A 14,772-nucleotide genomic window follows, 5' to 3' on the forward strand; every position below is an offset into this window, starting at 1 on the left:
TCGCCGGCTGACACTTTGGCGCCACAAGTAGTGGAAAAAGCAAGTACTAACAATCGTTGTAATAATTTATCACTAGATGGCGCTATTCGCATTTTAAATTTAACTTATTTTGGTCCAGTCCTATCAAGTCGTCTAATTTACTCAAATAAAATATTAAGGAAAAATATTAAATCTTTAATATTAAATTTAAAAGATTGTTAAATTATAAAAAAATAATTGAAATAAAATTGATAAAATAAAAACATAATTCAGTCACAAAAAATTAAACATTTCCTAAATAATATATATAATTCTAGTTAATGTTTTCTTTATTTCCAATAAACTTACCTGCTAATTTTGTTGAAGAATTAATTGTGTTTAAAATGTGGAACTATTTACTGCAGATCACATGGATAATAACTTAATAACAACACATCACTTTTATTCAAATAATAATGAAAATTATTCTCCAGACAGATAAACATTAACCAAGATCAGTCCATTCAGTAGAAAAAATCCGCATTCAATGAAAAGCCGGTAGGCGCAACGTCTAAAAGCACTGAAAGAACACCGGTTTATGTAAATCGGTAATGTTATTGGGTTTTCCACGACACACGGCAATAATAAAAGCACGATTTGAACACGGTTCACCGTGAATAGCAACCGATAACACTATCCATCACCCCATTATCCTACGCGACTTGAAGTTAGCAGCGAACGCGCACGTCAAAATATACCATAAATAACATCGTACGTATCCGGGGCGCGCCACCCCATCCCCATCCTTCGATCGCCGGCTAGGCCACATGAACAGACATCAGTTGATTTCTATTCGAATTTTGTAATTTCAAATTTAGAAAATGAGAATTAAAATCAATGCCGGCCGGCGTCGGCGTGCTTGAAAAGACGACTATAGTCGTTGAGCCATGGCAGCGGCAAGGCGTCGCAACTGTGGGGGAGGCAAGCACCTCGTACAAACTTGCATTACAATACGTTAAATCGCTTCCAACCCTCGCCGATTGCGCTCGTAACGCGACAAACTTCTCAACGACATCGTAGTTCTCGCCATGCACTTATATCCAATCAACTTAAATTTTAATAACGTTTTTTCATAACTTAGCTATTTTTACCAAGTTCCCTTTGTTCAATAATTATTTTACTTTATTAGTTATGTCAATAAAAGTTTCAAATTGAAATAAATTTAAATATATAAACAGTTAAAGAATATTAAACAGAGGGACAATAAAATGTCGTCTTGCATATAACATCCATTCGTTACCCTAAGGAAAAATGTGGTGAAAGGAAAAACCGACAAAGGAAGCCTTTTTAGGGACCCGGATAAGACGCGACGCGAAGAAAAAGGAGAGCGACAATTTTTCCGGTTCATATCTTTCTGTACATTTCATTACTTCCGCAATGTATGGACGTGGCTTTCGGGCGACATCGGACACGTTCGGCTTGCATCGGTTTTCTTCGACCAGCCAGGCTTTGGAGTACTAATCGATACCCGTCAGGCATGCTACCGACATGCTACGTTACAACGTAGCTACTACGAGTCTACAACTTCGTAGCCTACGCTACAACTCTGTTATTATAAGCCGACTAAATTGAAATAACCCTAAACTTCACTTCAGGGGTGCAATAGTAGTGTTTCCTTTTTTTTGTCGGATAACGCGATTTAATTGTTTCGCTGTTTTGCTGATGCGCGATGTCGCGCCAAAGATGAGGTTAATAGATTTTAGTTGATTTACCGAGATTGTATACGGTACAGGAAACAGCAATCACGTCCCGATTGTTTTCAGTGCGAGCAGATTTCAATTCAATTGTAGTCAACAATAGCATGTTAGAAACTTACGTCTACAATTCTATTATTACGTTATTGCTTTAATAATATGTAGCTTATTGCACATGATAGATATAGAAACGTAAGTTACTTTTTTTTTTTTGAAAAATTAACACTTTTGAAGTTTACCGTCATAAGTGAAATTTAATTAGTATCTCAGTATATTTAATAAATAATGTTTGTCTGTTTATGGCTCTATTTCTGGCTATACGCAGTACACTAATAACTATAAATCCCTTTTTTTCTAAGACTGAATGGCAAAACACTGATAGATTATCAGAGAGAAAGTGATAGCCTTCATTATAGACAGAGTTGATTGTAATCTATCTAGTGCCCCTTACATAAAACATGTGACAGCGATCAGCTACGAATAATGACGTTGCCCTACAAAATTTCGATACTGCTTTTAGATATGAAAAGTATCATGCACATTACAGAATACATCATGGTACCTATGGTAGATTCCATGCGTTGTAAATCCCGAAAACTATACTGTTATGTCTCCTTACCTTTCATTTCACTGCAATATGTCACCCTACACTGCTATACAAAAACAAATGGTCCACGGTAAGAAACACGTGTAAGACAGAGATAATCAAGAAGATGACTTTTGTACCAAATCTCCAATAGATCTAAACATATTTTGGAATGTGTGACTGACTGTATGGCCCCGGCATAGAATGGGCCGCCCTTTCCTTTCCCGTGGGTGTCGTAATAGGCGACAAAAGGAATTTAACGGTAGAGGGCAGCAGCGTCCCTCTTAAAACATCACCAAAACCAAACTGCAATTGCCAACCCGCTTGCCAAGCGTGGCAACTACTGGAAAACCCCCCTAAGGGGAAGCCCTATGTTCAACAGTAGACAGTTAATGGTTGTATCATCGTGATATTTTGGAAAACTTAATAAAAAAGTTTTGATACATATACAAGCTGCAGCTTACATCTCTTTCCATGAAAAGTAGTAATCCTCGTTTACAAACTTACAATCATTAACAATGCCATGAACATTACAATGTGAATATATTGTGAGTTTGTAACGCCCATGATACCTCTCATGCATAGGGATCGATTGGAATCATCATAAGATCATAGGAAACATTCCAAATTTTAACATCTAGAAGTACGATGAAAAATTATTACAGGATACATTTTGGACAGGGTCTTCAAGAACTGCATGACCTGATTCCTCCTTCACCCTTGTGGCATAGGATTACAAGACGGAGCGAGAGCTTCCACTCTCACATCGTAGACTTACCATTTATTTGCATGAAGTGTTTTGCGTCTTTCTTCATCACGTCATAGAGTGGAACTCTCTCCCTGCTTATGTTTTTTCATCCAAATATAATCTGCGCCAATTTAAGGCAAATGTAAATAGAGTATTCGTGGGCCACTGGGCGTGGGCGAGGACTCCATTAAGACTATGTTTTCAGACTATGATAGAAACTGTATTTCAAATTGAAATAAATGCAATTATCGCCTATATAACAATTGTTGTATTAATTATGCCTAATTAATACAAAAATGATATCTATATTAATTAATCGTAAGAGGCGATTTAGAGCATCAGCATCTCTCTTAAAACATCTTCAAAAGCCTTAATGCATTTGCTAACCCACCTGCTAAGTGTGAAAACTAATAGCAACCCCTCCCCTCCCCCTACCCCCTCTCTCTCTCTCTCTGTTCAGCAGTAGATAGTTAACGGCTGATAAGATGATGATATTTATATTTATATTTATCATCATGATAAATATTATAAATATAAAGTTGAGTTTGTATCTTTACTCTTAACGGTTAGTCAATCACTATGAACTTTGGTACGTCCTAACAATATCTTCCTACCCTTATTCCAAATACACATCCTGTATGAAATAGAATTCGACATAGGCTACTTTAAATTGATAAAAAATATGTACAGTAAATTCATATCCACTGAATGATGATCAAGTATCATTATTGAATATTGAGTCACTTTAAATGAGGCCAAATATAGTCGTATTTAGGGAAGGTCTGAGTGGGCCGTGGCCACCCTAAAATTTTCTGATGCCCATTACAGAATGCGAAAGAAGGTTTCTAACTATGCAAAAAATTGCATGATGTTCCTTTATTATGGGCCTTAGATAGTCTTAAATACGCCAATGTAAAGGCTTTAATGTAAAATCAAGCGAAAACTGGTTTTTATTTTAATAGAATGGTAACCACGCCTGCGCTAATGATATACGCTGGTGGGGTACTAATGAAAAATTACATGTGAGGATGAAGTGAGGTCAGTTGACCATACGAACCAATTCATCAGGAATTAACCACGATGGTTTCGATGGGGACTGTTACATCCCATTACTAACAATCCATTCGCCCGTAAACGAGCGCTTATTTAAAATTATTAAGTTAATTTGATTTCAGTGCAGATTTATATACTTAATGGTCTAACGACCCCCTTGTTAACAATAAATTACATATTGCTAATCAGGTTAACTAGTAAGCAAGCAATATAGGGTATATTAGAGTTCCTAAAAACCATCGTGGTTAATTCCTGATGTATTACTAAATTATGATATTATCCAGTAATCTCCTAGAATAATAGATGTAGTGGATTAATAGATATTAATTAATAGCCGTGGGGTGCCGGCATAGAATGGGCCACTCCTTCCTTTCCCGTAGTATTATAAAAGTGAAGGCGACTAAAGAAATTTAATCACCAAAGGATAGGCAGTAGTATCCCTCTTAAAATATCATCTATACACAGTTAACGGCTGATATAATGATTAATCATATCTAATATCAAATAAAATAAAAAAGACTAACCAAAATCTCTTTCGGTCATTATCTAGGTAAGATTTTTTTTTTTTCGGTAAAAAAATTATTATCTAAAATCATACATGACTTTATAATACCTTCGCGTTCCTGAATGCAATAAAAAAATTGACATTATCTGACATCTATCAAAACTGTCAACTGTCAATATTGTGTTGCACTGTGAATGACATGACAGTTTGTTTGTCATTGTGCTCCATGGGTGTATTGGTGTTTTAAGTGCATCTAAAGTGTTATTTTTCTAACCTACCTTTTAAATCAATTAGATAATTTCGCAAAATTACTATTTTACGGACCGTCATAAACTGAATTTATAACAATTTTCACTTAAGTCTTAAAAATTTAGTTTATATTGGCCCTTAGAATAAAAAAAAATCATTATAAAAATCATCAAATAGAAATTTTAATTGTGGAGATAGGTTTAAAGAAATGGTGCCTCTGAATCGGCCCTGTTATCTTACTTGGGAGTTAGAACCTACCTAGGTACTCTAATTTTCTTGATCTTTACTTAAATCATTAGGTTTTAGGCTAAAAAAAGTTATACTGCTGTGTAACATTTTTTCTACACTAGCTTGCTATGAATTGACAATTTTGTCATTCCTTCTATGTAATTCCTAGTTCTCAGATTTAGGTACTTACTATAATTATAATCTCTGTAATTTATAAAAAATGTTGCCAGGAAGGATATTTATTTCGCAACTTTCTGTTTGCGTAATTTAGATGAAAAGAAATTCTTGGAGAATAATAAAAATTCTAGTAATATTTTTAAACACTCAATGTCATCTGGCAACATTGTCTGTGGATTCTAAGCGAATTCTTTATAATGTCGAGCTCAAAAGGATTTGCATTCAGAGCCGTAAAACGTATTAATAAAAAAAAAAAAACTGTAGAGAGATATATATATTTTAATATTTTACTGTTTTAAATGCTAAAAATTTTTAAATATTATTATTTGGTCAAAATGCCAAAAATTAATATAAAAATAAAGAAATAGTAGTGATGCTCCGTAATTAATAATACAACAGTGTTAATAGAAAATAATTAGCTTTTCGGACTTGTAAAATTTACTATGAATAAAACCAGATTATTATCGTGAGTAGTTCATGATCAATGTTCATTACCATCATATACCATTTTTTCATCAATACTATTATCCTACTATATACAATTTATTTATTATTAACAGTGGCGAGGAAATTGTATCTAAAGGAACAACGAAAACGAATGCCTCTTTGCCAGAACACGGCTTGAAAGATGTCACATCAAATGGATCGTGGCTGGAACAAAAACAAATACAGAGTGCTTTAGAAGCAAGAAAACAGTTGATAGAAGTAGATAGAATTGAAAAATGGTAAGTTAATTAGAATTATTCTTATTAGATGGTAGTTTAAAAAAAAATTCTCACTGATTTATTTATTGATTAAAAACTTCAATAAATAAACCAGTTATTAAAACAGATGAAAATCATAATACATTTCAAAAGCTCAGAAATAAGTATTATGCTATGTAATTTTTGTTGATACAAACTGCTTCTAAGGCTAAGTAAAATATAAATAATAGGGCTTGCTTTGACAGCACACATTTTTTTAAATATAAAATAACCCATATTACTAGCTGATAATATAGCTTTCTATGGGTAAAATAACTATTTAATATTCTATAATAAATATTTTTTTAAAACTGTTTTAGGAGTTATCAACATTTTATAATGTTTCCTCTTAATAATATTAGTTTAGAGGTGCAACCAACTACAGTTGTTCAATAAGTGATTTTTAATGAGTTGTTTGATTATCTTTTAATATAACATAATTTAATTACATGATAGATTTATTATATACTTTGGATCTTTAGTATTTTTACATAAATATAATGTGTTACTTTGAACAAAAAAATTATATATGAAATCTGTGCAATTATTTTATTGAATTTGAAAATTGTACACAACGAATATCAAAATTTTGATCAGTTTATCCATCTGAAATACTGATATTCATTGTTGTACATATTTGTATATGTACACTGTTAATTATCATTCATTTTTTATGTTAGTTCTTCTAAATGTATATAATTTTCTCGAAAGAATAATATCTAAATATGTAAAGTTGTATCTTTGACTGTACATAAATATTTTATGAATTTCTTTAATCTTATCAATGGTAGACTGTAGGAGATCTCTCTATGGAACTGTCCACCATTGCATGTTAAATATTTTTCGTGTGTTGACTGGTAGAGAACACTATCCAGTGTTAAGTCCACCAAATGTACATAGAATTTTATTGTGCATTAAAGTTTAAATAAATAAATAAAATTATATATAATAAAGATTTACAACAACAACATGTTTAATGATTGCTGATTGCCATTTGATATAGTAAACTCAATCTAAAATGTTTAAAAATCAACTTTTACTGTAATTTATTCTGTGTTTTTTTTTAACATTTTCAAGACTAGGTTGTATTGTTCTTATATACTTTCTATCACACATTGTGTAAAATCTATCTAATGTTATAAAGAAGAGTGATTTGATATTCATTAAAGAAAAGTACAAATTAAAATTCGCAGATAATGAAGCAATATGCTTCATTATCTGTGAATTTTACACAGAGGGAGACTTTGTACAAATGTCATTTGCTTGGGTATCTCTGTCCCATTTATATTCTACCGTGAAGCAGCTGTGTTTGCATGGCTGTGTTTTGGTTTGAAGGGTGAGATATGGCAGTGACTTTACAGGGTACAGAGACAACACCTTAGTCTACAGCAATATACTCTGTTGTCTGCGGTACTATTCATGTTTATAAGTGACAATTACCACTTGCTATTCTATGTTGCATAAAGATAAAGTAACATGGGCTCTATTTTATCTAATTAATCTTGCTATCTATCCATCTGACTGAAACTGGGTTAGGTCCTTAGTATATTATAGAGCAACAACAATAATATTTATTATTTTTAAATTCTCTTAATTGATATACATTTTCTACAGTAGCATCTTTCTGCTAAAATGTACTTCTAGAATACTTCTGTTGCATATGTTCATTTTTAGCTAAAGATGCATTTATATTTACATCCTGTTATAAATTATATTCTCCCATGAATTCCAGTGGTGTGCTAAGTCATGCAAAGTGGCGGGAGGACCTGATGCTGGCAGAAGTAACCCAGAACACAGGTGGCCACTGGCAGTATTTAGGGCATTGTGTAGATAAATGCCTCTACCTCAAACCTGAAGAGGCTTTATTTCTTATTGAAGTGGTAAGTTTCATTATGAGATTATGTAGTGAGCTCCCTGCTAATTTTTTTTTAATTAGTCATGTATTATCAAAATAAAGAATAAATCATCATCATTTCAGCCATTGTTTGGCCACTGCTGGACATAAGCCTCCCCCATAAACTGCCATAAAGAAGGGTCCTAAGCCACCTGCATCCACTGACTCCCTGCAATGCATTTCAGGTAGTCACTTCATCTAGTGAGGAATCGTCCTACACTGCATTTACCTTTCTTCCCCATCAGTTGTCGGTTCTTCGAGCTATGTGACCAATCCATTGCCACTTCAGCTTGCTTACCCTTCGGGCTATGTCGGTTATTTTGGTTCTGTTGCGAATATCCTCGTTTCGATTCGATTCTATTACGCAAAGAGACACCAAACGTAGCACTCTCCATAGCCTGCTAAGTAATTTGAAGCTTTTGCATATGGGCAATCATGTAGGACCATGTTTCGGTCCGTCTAAGTTACCCATTTGGACAACTTGTCCCAGGTGTTCTTAATCGTAACTGGTATAGCTGTGACATGGATGTTAAACATGATTTTAGTCTTGTCCATGTTCATCTTAAGACCTACCTGTTGAGAAAAACCATTGAGGTCATTGAGGATATCATTCAGAATAAATAGCTGATAAATAAGTTCTTCAATGTCTGCAACACATACTGTTCAGGCGCATCATTAGTCGATTGCAATCGACTCGCATAGTCCTAATACTAATTCTGTAACCTATCGGATTTCAAAAGCGAAAATTAGTCTCTGATCATTATCTACTTTACTGTAAAATTAAGTAATAAACATAATGAAGTCAAATATAAAGTCATAAATTAAGAATCAACATACATTCCAAGTTGGAATACATACAAAATGCTTTTGATATTGCAGGCATTAATATGCGATGGTAACTACTTACAGTCATGTAACTATATTCTTATTTACCTCTGTATTCTATCTATCATAGAAAAAAAAACATTCTATTATTTTTCTAAGGATTCTATACCTAAAAGGCAAAATGAAACCCTTAAAAGGATCCCTTTGTTATCTGTCTGTCAAGATCCTTTTTTCCAGGAAACTAATCTCAAATACCAAGTTTGCAATCTGTTGAAGCTCAAAACAAAATTAAACATCTGAGTGAACACAATCAAAAGATAAGGGCATTTATAGCATTTATTATGACAGACATTTATAGTAAGAGATCAAGGTTTGCAAGGTCCATCCTGGTATAGAATAGGCCACCCCTTCCTTTTCTGTGGGTGTTGTAAGAGTCGTCTAAAGGAACTTTATGGTAAAGGGATGAGCAGCAGTGTCCCTCTTAAAACATATCTAAAAGCCTAACTGCGGTTGCCAACCCTGCCATGCCTGCCAAGCATGACAACTACTGGCAAAACTCCCTTTATGAGAAAGGCTTTTGTTCAGCAGAGGACAGTTAACGACTGAAATGTAGAGATTCAAAACCATTGACCTAGAATCATAAAAATTGACAAGAAACAAAGTTATGCAGCACAAGTAGAAAAAGAGGAAACATTCGAAAGCTGTAAATTTGTAGTCACAAATATATTTTTCATCATGCCTCCCACCAAATTGTTTATAATTACTCCTCTCCATCCAAAGGTTGCCTGGAAGAGATCGCTCTTAGCGATAAGGTCACCCATTATTTTCTCATTGTGATTATTTCTTGTAATTATTTATAATAAGTTTACTATTGTAATCTTTTGGAGGAAATGATAAAGAATATATATCTATCTATATTTTAAATATTTTTTGCTAAATGTTTTGTTTTAATTATGTTTTGTACAGAATTCTCGATCCATGAATCCTAATCCAATTTGGTCGGTTTTTTAGTATTATGTTTCCATTACATACAAACCACTGATGGAATATGAGTTTGCACAAAAACAATTATACAATGTACCAAATTACCCTATAAATTTTTCCATTTATGGTCGATTTTTGTTATGAATTTTGCATAATAGTATGCACAAGTTATCTAGTACTGTCAGGTTGATATCGAATAATATTTATATTATACCTATAAAACCATATCCAACCATTACAGCATCACTAACTTTATCAATAAATCTTATGATTTATAAAGCTAGCTTCACAGTTAATTTTTTTTTTTTTCAGAATTGTTTACTACTTAAACATAATGATATTGTTGTGTCATTACAACAAGCATATTCATTATTACTTCGTGAAAAAAATGCGCTTCTTCAGTATAAAGTTTATTCATACCTTAGTAGATTAGGGTATAAAGTTTTCAGGCATGTTAATTCATTACCAAATCAGATAAAAAAATTGAGTGGTTCTGAACAACTAAGTAAAACTAATACTGAAGATAATGCTGAAAATAAATTATCAAACAATAAAAGTGATAAATTAGAGGTAACTGAACCTGTGATTGATGAACAAGAAATTCAATACAATGAAATTAGCGATACAATAATAAACAATAATGTAACGCAAACAAATGTTCTAGAGACCGAAGTAAGCTATTCAATGGAAATAGATGATGCACCAACAGTTAATAATAAAATAAGTAAAGAAAACATAACATTACAATTAGCAAATTGTCAAAGTAAACTGCAAAAACTGAAAAGAAGAAAAATTCATGGTCCACACTATATGAAGGATACACAGAAATATTATGAAAATATTCCTGATTTATTTAAAAAAGAAACTATTATTGTACAAGTTCCAAAACAAGAACATTTACCAAATAACATTGTTCTTAAAAAATCGGAATATAATCTAAAAATATACAACATAAAAACAAAAAATATTCAACCTCCATCAACTTATTCAGAAACATATAGTATAATGGATGAAGATACAGGAGCTAGAAGAATAGATAATGTAATGAATACTAGACAAAATAATACAACACAATTTTTTCCTTCCTTTACTCAATTTCCGAGGTACTCTCAATTTCCAAGACACACTTCATTTCCAAGACACACTCAATTTCCAAGACACACACAATTTAATCAATATAACGCTTGGACTCCACGTTTCAATTTTAGCTATTGTAACTTTAGTTTATTCTTTCAAAGATCATTCCAAAGGCCATTATTCCATAATCCTTTTCTCCAATCAAGGTTTCTGTTTTATCCTAGAATTCCCGAACTCGTTAGACCACAGTCAAATATGTCAAATTATAATATTAACCAACCAAATAGTCCACGGAAAAGAATTAGAGAACGTAGTAGTTGCAACGGCCAAACTTACCATTTGAATAACATAAAAAAATTGGCTATGAAAATGAAAACGCGGAAACTCGTAATAGGGGAAATAAAACCAAGTAATATTCGTTGGCTCCAAAGGTTAGCGCAAACATACAACGCAAGGTTCAAAGAAAATATAAGAATTACAGAAGAATTGGATGTTGTTCATGACATATTAGAAACTATTGAATTAGAAGATGAAGAAGATACAGGGAACAAAAAAATGAAATTAGATTCAACTTGTAATGCATTTGATGAAAATTTTATAAAAATAAAAGAAATGGCATTAAAATTAGGAAAACTTGAAACTAAAGGGATAGCTACTGCCAGGCATAGGAGAGCTTTATCAAACATTATCAAAACGTTTAATAAATCATACAGCGCTGATATACATCTGAATGAAAATTATGAAATATTGAGTAATAGGAATATTACTCTTGACTCAAGTTCAGATTCTGACTGTATTATTAATGAAATTCCATCTCCTCAAAGTAAGATGGTGAGAAATCCATTTAATGTGTTAAAGCAACTTTCAGAAAAAAATAAATTTACTCCCATTGCAAGCACTAGTAGACAAGTTAATATAAATCATAGTAATATTGATGAAACAATATCAAAAGAAAATGAAAATAAATATAATGAATTAGTCACAAAATATTTTGACAAAAATTGGTTACCAAATGAAAGTGATTTTGGTAGAGCAGAAGTACCTCCAAAGAGCTTGATGAATTTTCGGATTGTAAATACAAACAAAGAAGAATTTTTATATGACTTTATAAAGAACCAGTCTTGTTTTGACAACTGGTTAGATATAAAAATCTCATTTTATAAAAGTATGGAAGTAGCTACTGCTGTTTTTCAAGATGATATTGAAAAATCAAATACTTTTGAAGTAAATTCTTTAATAAAATCTGAAGATTGTACAAATACGGCTTCAGTACTAAAAAAATTGAGTATAATACCCAACAATACAGCTGTTCATCATGAATCTACATTAAGTATAGATTTTGATGTGTACAATAGAGATGTGCAGAATTTTAAGAAAAGCAATCCACCTATACCTCATTTTCGTGTAATATGTGTGAAGTAAGTATTAATTTTATTACTAATGGTATTGTAAATTAATATAGCTTAAAAATTTGCTTAAAAAATATCAACAGAATCAATTTTAAAAGTGCATTTCGTATTAGTAAACATCGAAACTTTTAGCATTTTCTATTGCATATATCGTTAAATTATTTAGTTCAAATTAATACTTCCTATTTTTTTATAATACTTATAATAGCAAACAAGCTGACGGCCTAATAGTAACTGTCGCCTTAGACATGAATAGCAAGTATTGTATTGTCATTCCTGAGGACTATGGGTTATGCCTCCGTACTCTGTAATTTCACCGTCATATGACACTCTTTAAACCAAAATATAGTCATGCAAGCACAGCTGCTTCGTGACAAAAACCTTTGCAACTAACACCAGCCTGACATATTTCCGAATAGATTGAATGTTACATATATTAAATATACATTTAATCCTAAATGAACCTATCTATAATTCCCTTGATGTGGCAGCTCATAGGTGCTGGTAGTTACCATCAGAATAGGCAGCCCCGAATCTACAATTTTTTCGAACCGGGGCACAACCTTCATTGTGGCACCCCCTTCCTTCAGTGTTTGAGAAAAACTGTTATAACTACCAATACATTTTTGTGATCATTTGTTAAAGTAATAATCCTTTAATAAATTTAAACTTTTTGTTATCTAATAACTAATAACCTTCATTTGTGACATAAAACGGAAACATAATATATAACCAGGAAAAACTACAACTTTACACGGCGTGCTTTCTTTTCTGAGAAAGAATCTATTAGCTTTTTTTTTTTTATACCACTGAGGTGGCAAACAAGCAAGCGGTTACCGTAGCCTATGAACGCCTGCAATACCAGAGGTATTACGCGCGCGCTGCCGACCTGAAGAAACCTCTTTACTTTTGAAGAAACCCATACTGTAGTCTCTTGGGAAAACCTCGGCAGGGAGCTCATTCCATAACCTGAGTGTTCGTGGGAGGAAACATCTCTGAAACCGCGTTGTACGCGACCATTTAGGCTGTAGGGTATGAGGGTGAACTCCCTGTCGATGGCGAGCCATACGATGATAGAAAGCTCCTCAAAATCCATCACATAGGCAGTTTTGTTTTAAATGGCTAAGATCGCGAGGTCAGATAACCGATTCTGACTCATTGTAGAACGTAGATAAGTTTCAATTATTTTCAGCTTCGCTCACAGTAGTGTCTGGCATGCGTTCAGAAATTTACTTAATCTGTTAAGATGCGTTTATATATCACTTAGTATGTATTCAGAAACTAACTGGGCGTATGGAAATAAGCTTTTTTGTTTTTGAAAAATTATATTAGAATCGATTACTTGATAGAAATCTATGAGATTGTAGAAAAAGAGGCTTCGTTTGTTCGATATTTGAAATTCTTATATCAAGGATTTTGCACATTTTTCACGTGATTAGGCAGTAAACAATTAAGAAATATTTTGAATAAGAATTGGTAAAGAAAAAATATTTAAGTTTTGTCACATGCATGCACACATTTACAAAACGCACATGTGTAACTATATTTTTGTCTCGTTTATATGAGGGCATTGCAATCTATTAGTATGCAAATACGTTATACTGTGTCTATGATACATGTACACTGTAATTGCCTCTTGTAAGAAGCAATTACAGTGGTACCCTGCATTTTTGTTGTATTTTGTTAAGGGACTGGCTGAAAACCAGCGCTGTTCTGCTGTTCACATTGCGCTGGGACACTTACAGCATCAGTTGATTCGGTTTCTTTTGCCTAGTATGGGACACTTCTTGTATATGTATTTTTCTATATTTTCTATTGTGATTGTATATTTACTGGCAATAAATGTTTTCTATTCTATGATACAATGTAACTACCATTCAAATTAAAAGTGGTAACTCCGCTTATAGATATAAACATCAACGAGAACATAATGCATATAATGTAAACGCATTATCATTGTTATCATGTTTTCATATATACCTAAATACATATATCTCAAGATTAATTAAAATAAATTATACAAATAAAATTTATTAACATTTTCAGTGAAGCGTCTACATTACCATCTGGAGCGGAAATCAGCGCTCTCATCTCCAAATACGAGGACCAGGTACCTATAGTTTTCGCTGCTGTAGGTGTTTCTTCAATATCATACATACAAGTCATGCCAAATAATTTGCCCGTGTACATACCAGCTAGTGATGTACATTGATTGATTTGTTTAAAACTTATATTGTTCATAATAAATATGAAAGTTTCAGGATATTGTATTTTTAATGACCGAAACATACCCCTATTTTTTTATTAAACTTTCTGTTCCATTGAATTAATTTTGTCACAGTATTTAATTTTGATCCTTTTAATATTTAGATATCTCGAGTTGAAGATTTGCCTATCATAATATAAAATCTTGGATGTATAAAATAATAACATAACATTTTTAAATTTAACTTTTTATTAATAAAATCGAATACAAGTAATTAAAGCTTTATTATATTGCATATAGCTACATGGCACGTGAGTTGCGGATGGCTTTGTGCGATATTGTCTACTTAGTGACTACTTACAATAAATTGTGCTTA

The 14,772-nt window shown here is 32.5% G+C and overlaps 1 protein-coding gene across 1 annotated transcript; it reads left to right on the forward strand.

Annotated features, from left to right (window-relative positions):
• The first annotated feature begins 5,460 nt into the window (after window positions 1-5,460).
• On the forward strand, window positions 5,461-14,453 carry LOC113512480 (uncharacterized). Its single transcript, XM_026896382.3, has 5 exons — window positions 5,461-5,724; window positions 5,819-5,983; window positions 7,734-7,881; window positions 10,017-12,199; window positions 14,237-14,453. The coding sequence occupies exons 1-5, from the start codon at window positions 5,702-5,704 to the stop codon at window positions 14,400-14,402; spliced, it is 2,685 nt and encodes an 894-aa protein (XP_026752183.2). The 5' UTR covers window positions 5,461-5,701; the 3' UTR covers window positions 14,403-14,453.
• Window positions 14,454-14,772: the final 319 nt, after the last annotated feature.

Source organism: Galleria mellonella, unplaced genomic scaffold (genome assembly GCF_026898425.1).
Source record: "Galleria mellonella isolate WM207_F2 unplaced genomic scaffold, CSIRO_AGI_GalMel_v1 utg329, whole genome shotgun sequence".
NCBI classification, from domain to species: Eukaryota; Metazoa; Arthropoda; class Insecta; order Lepidoptera; family Pyralidae; genus Galleria; species Galleria mellonella.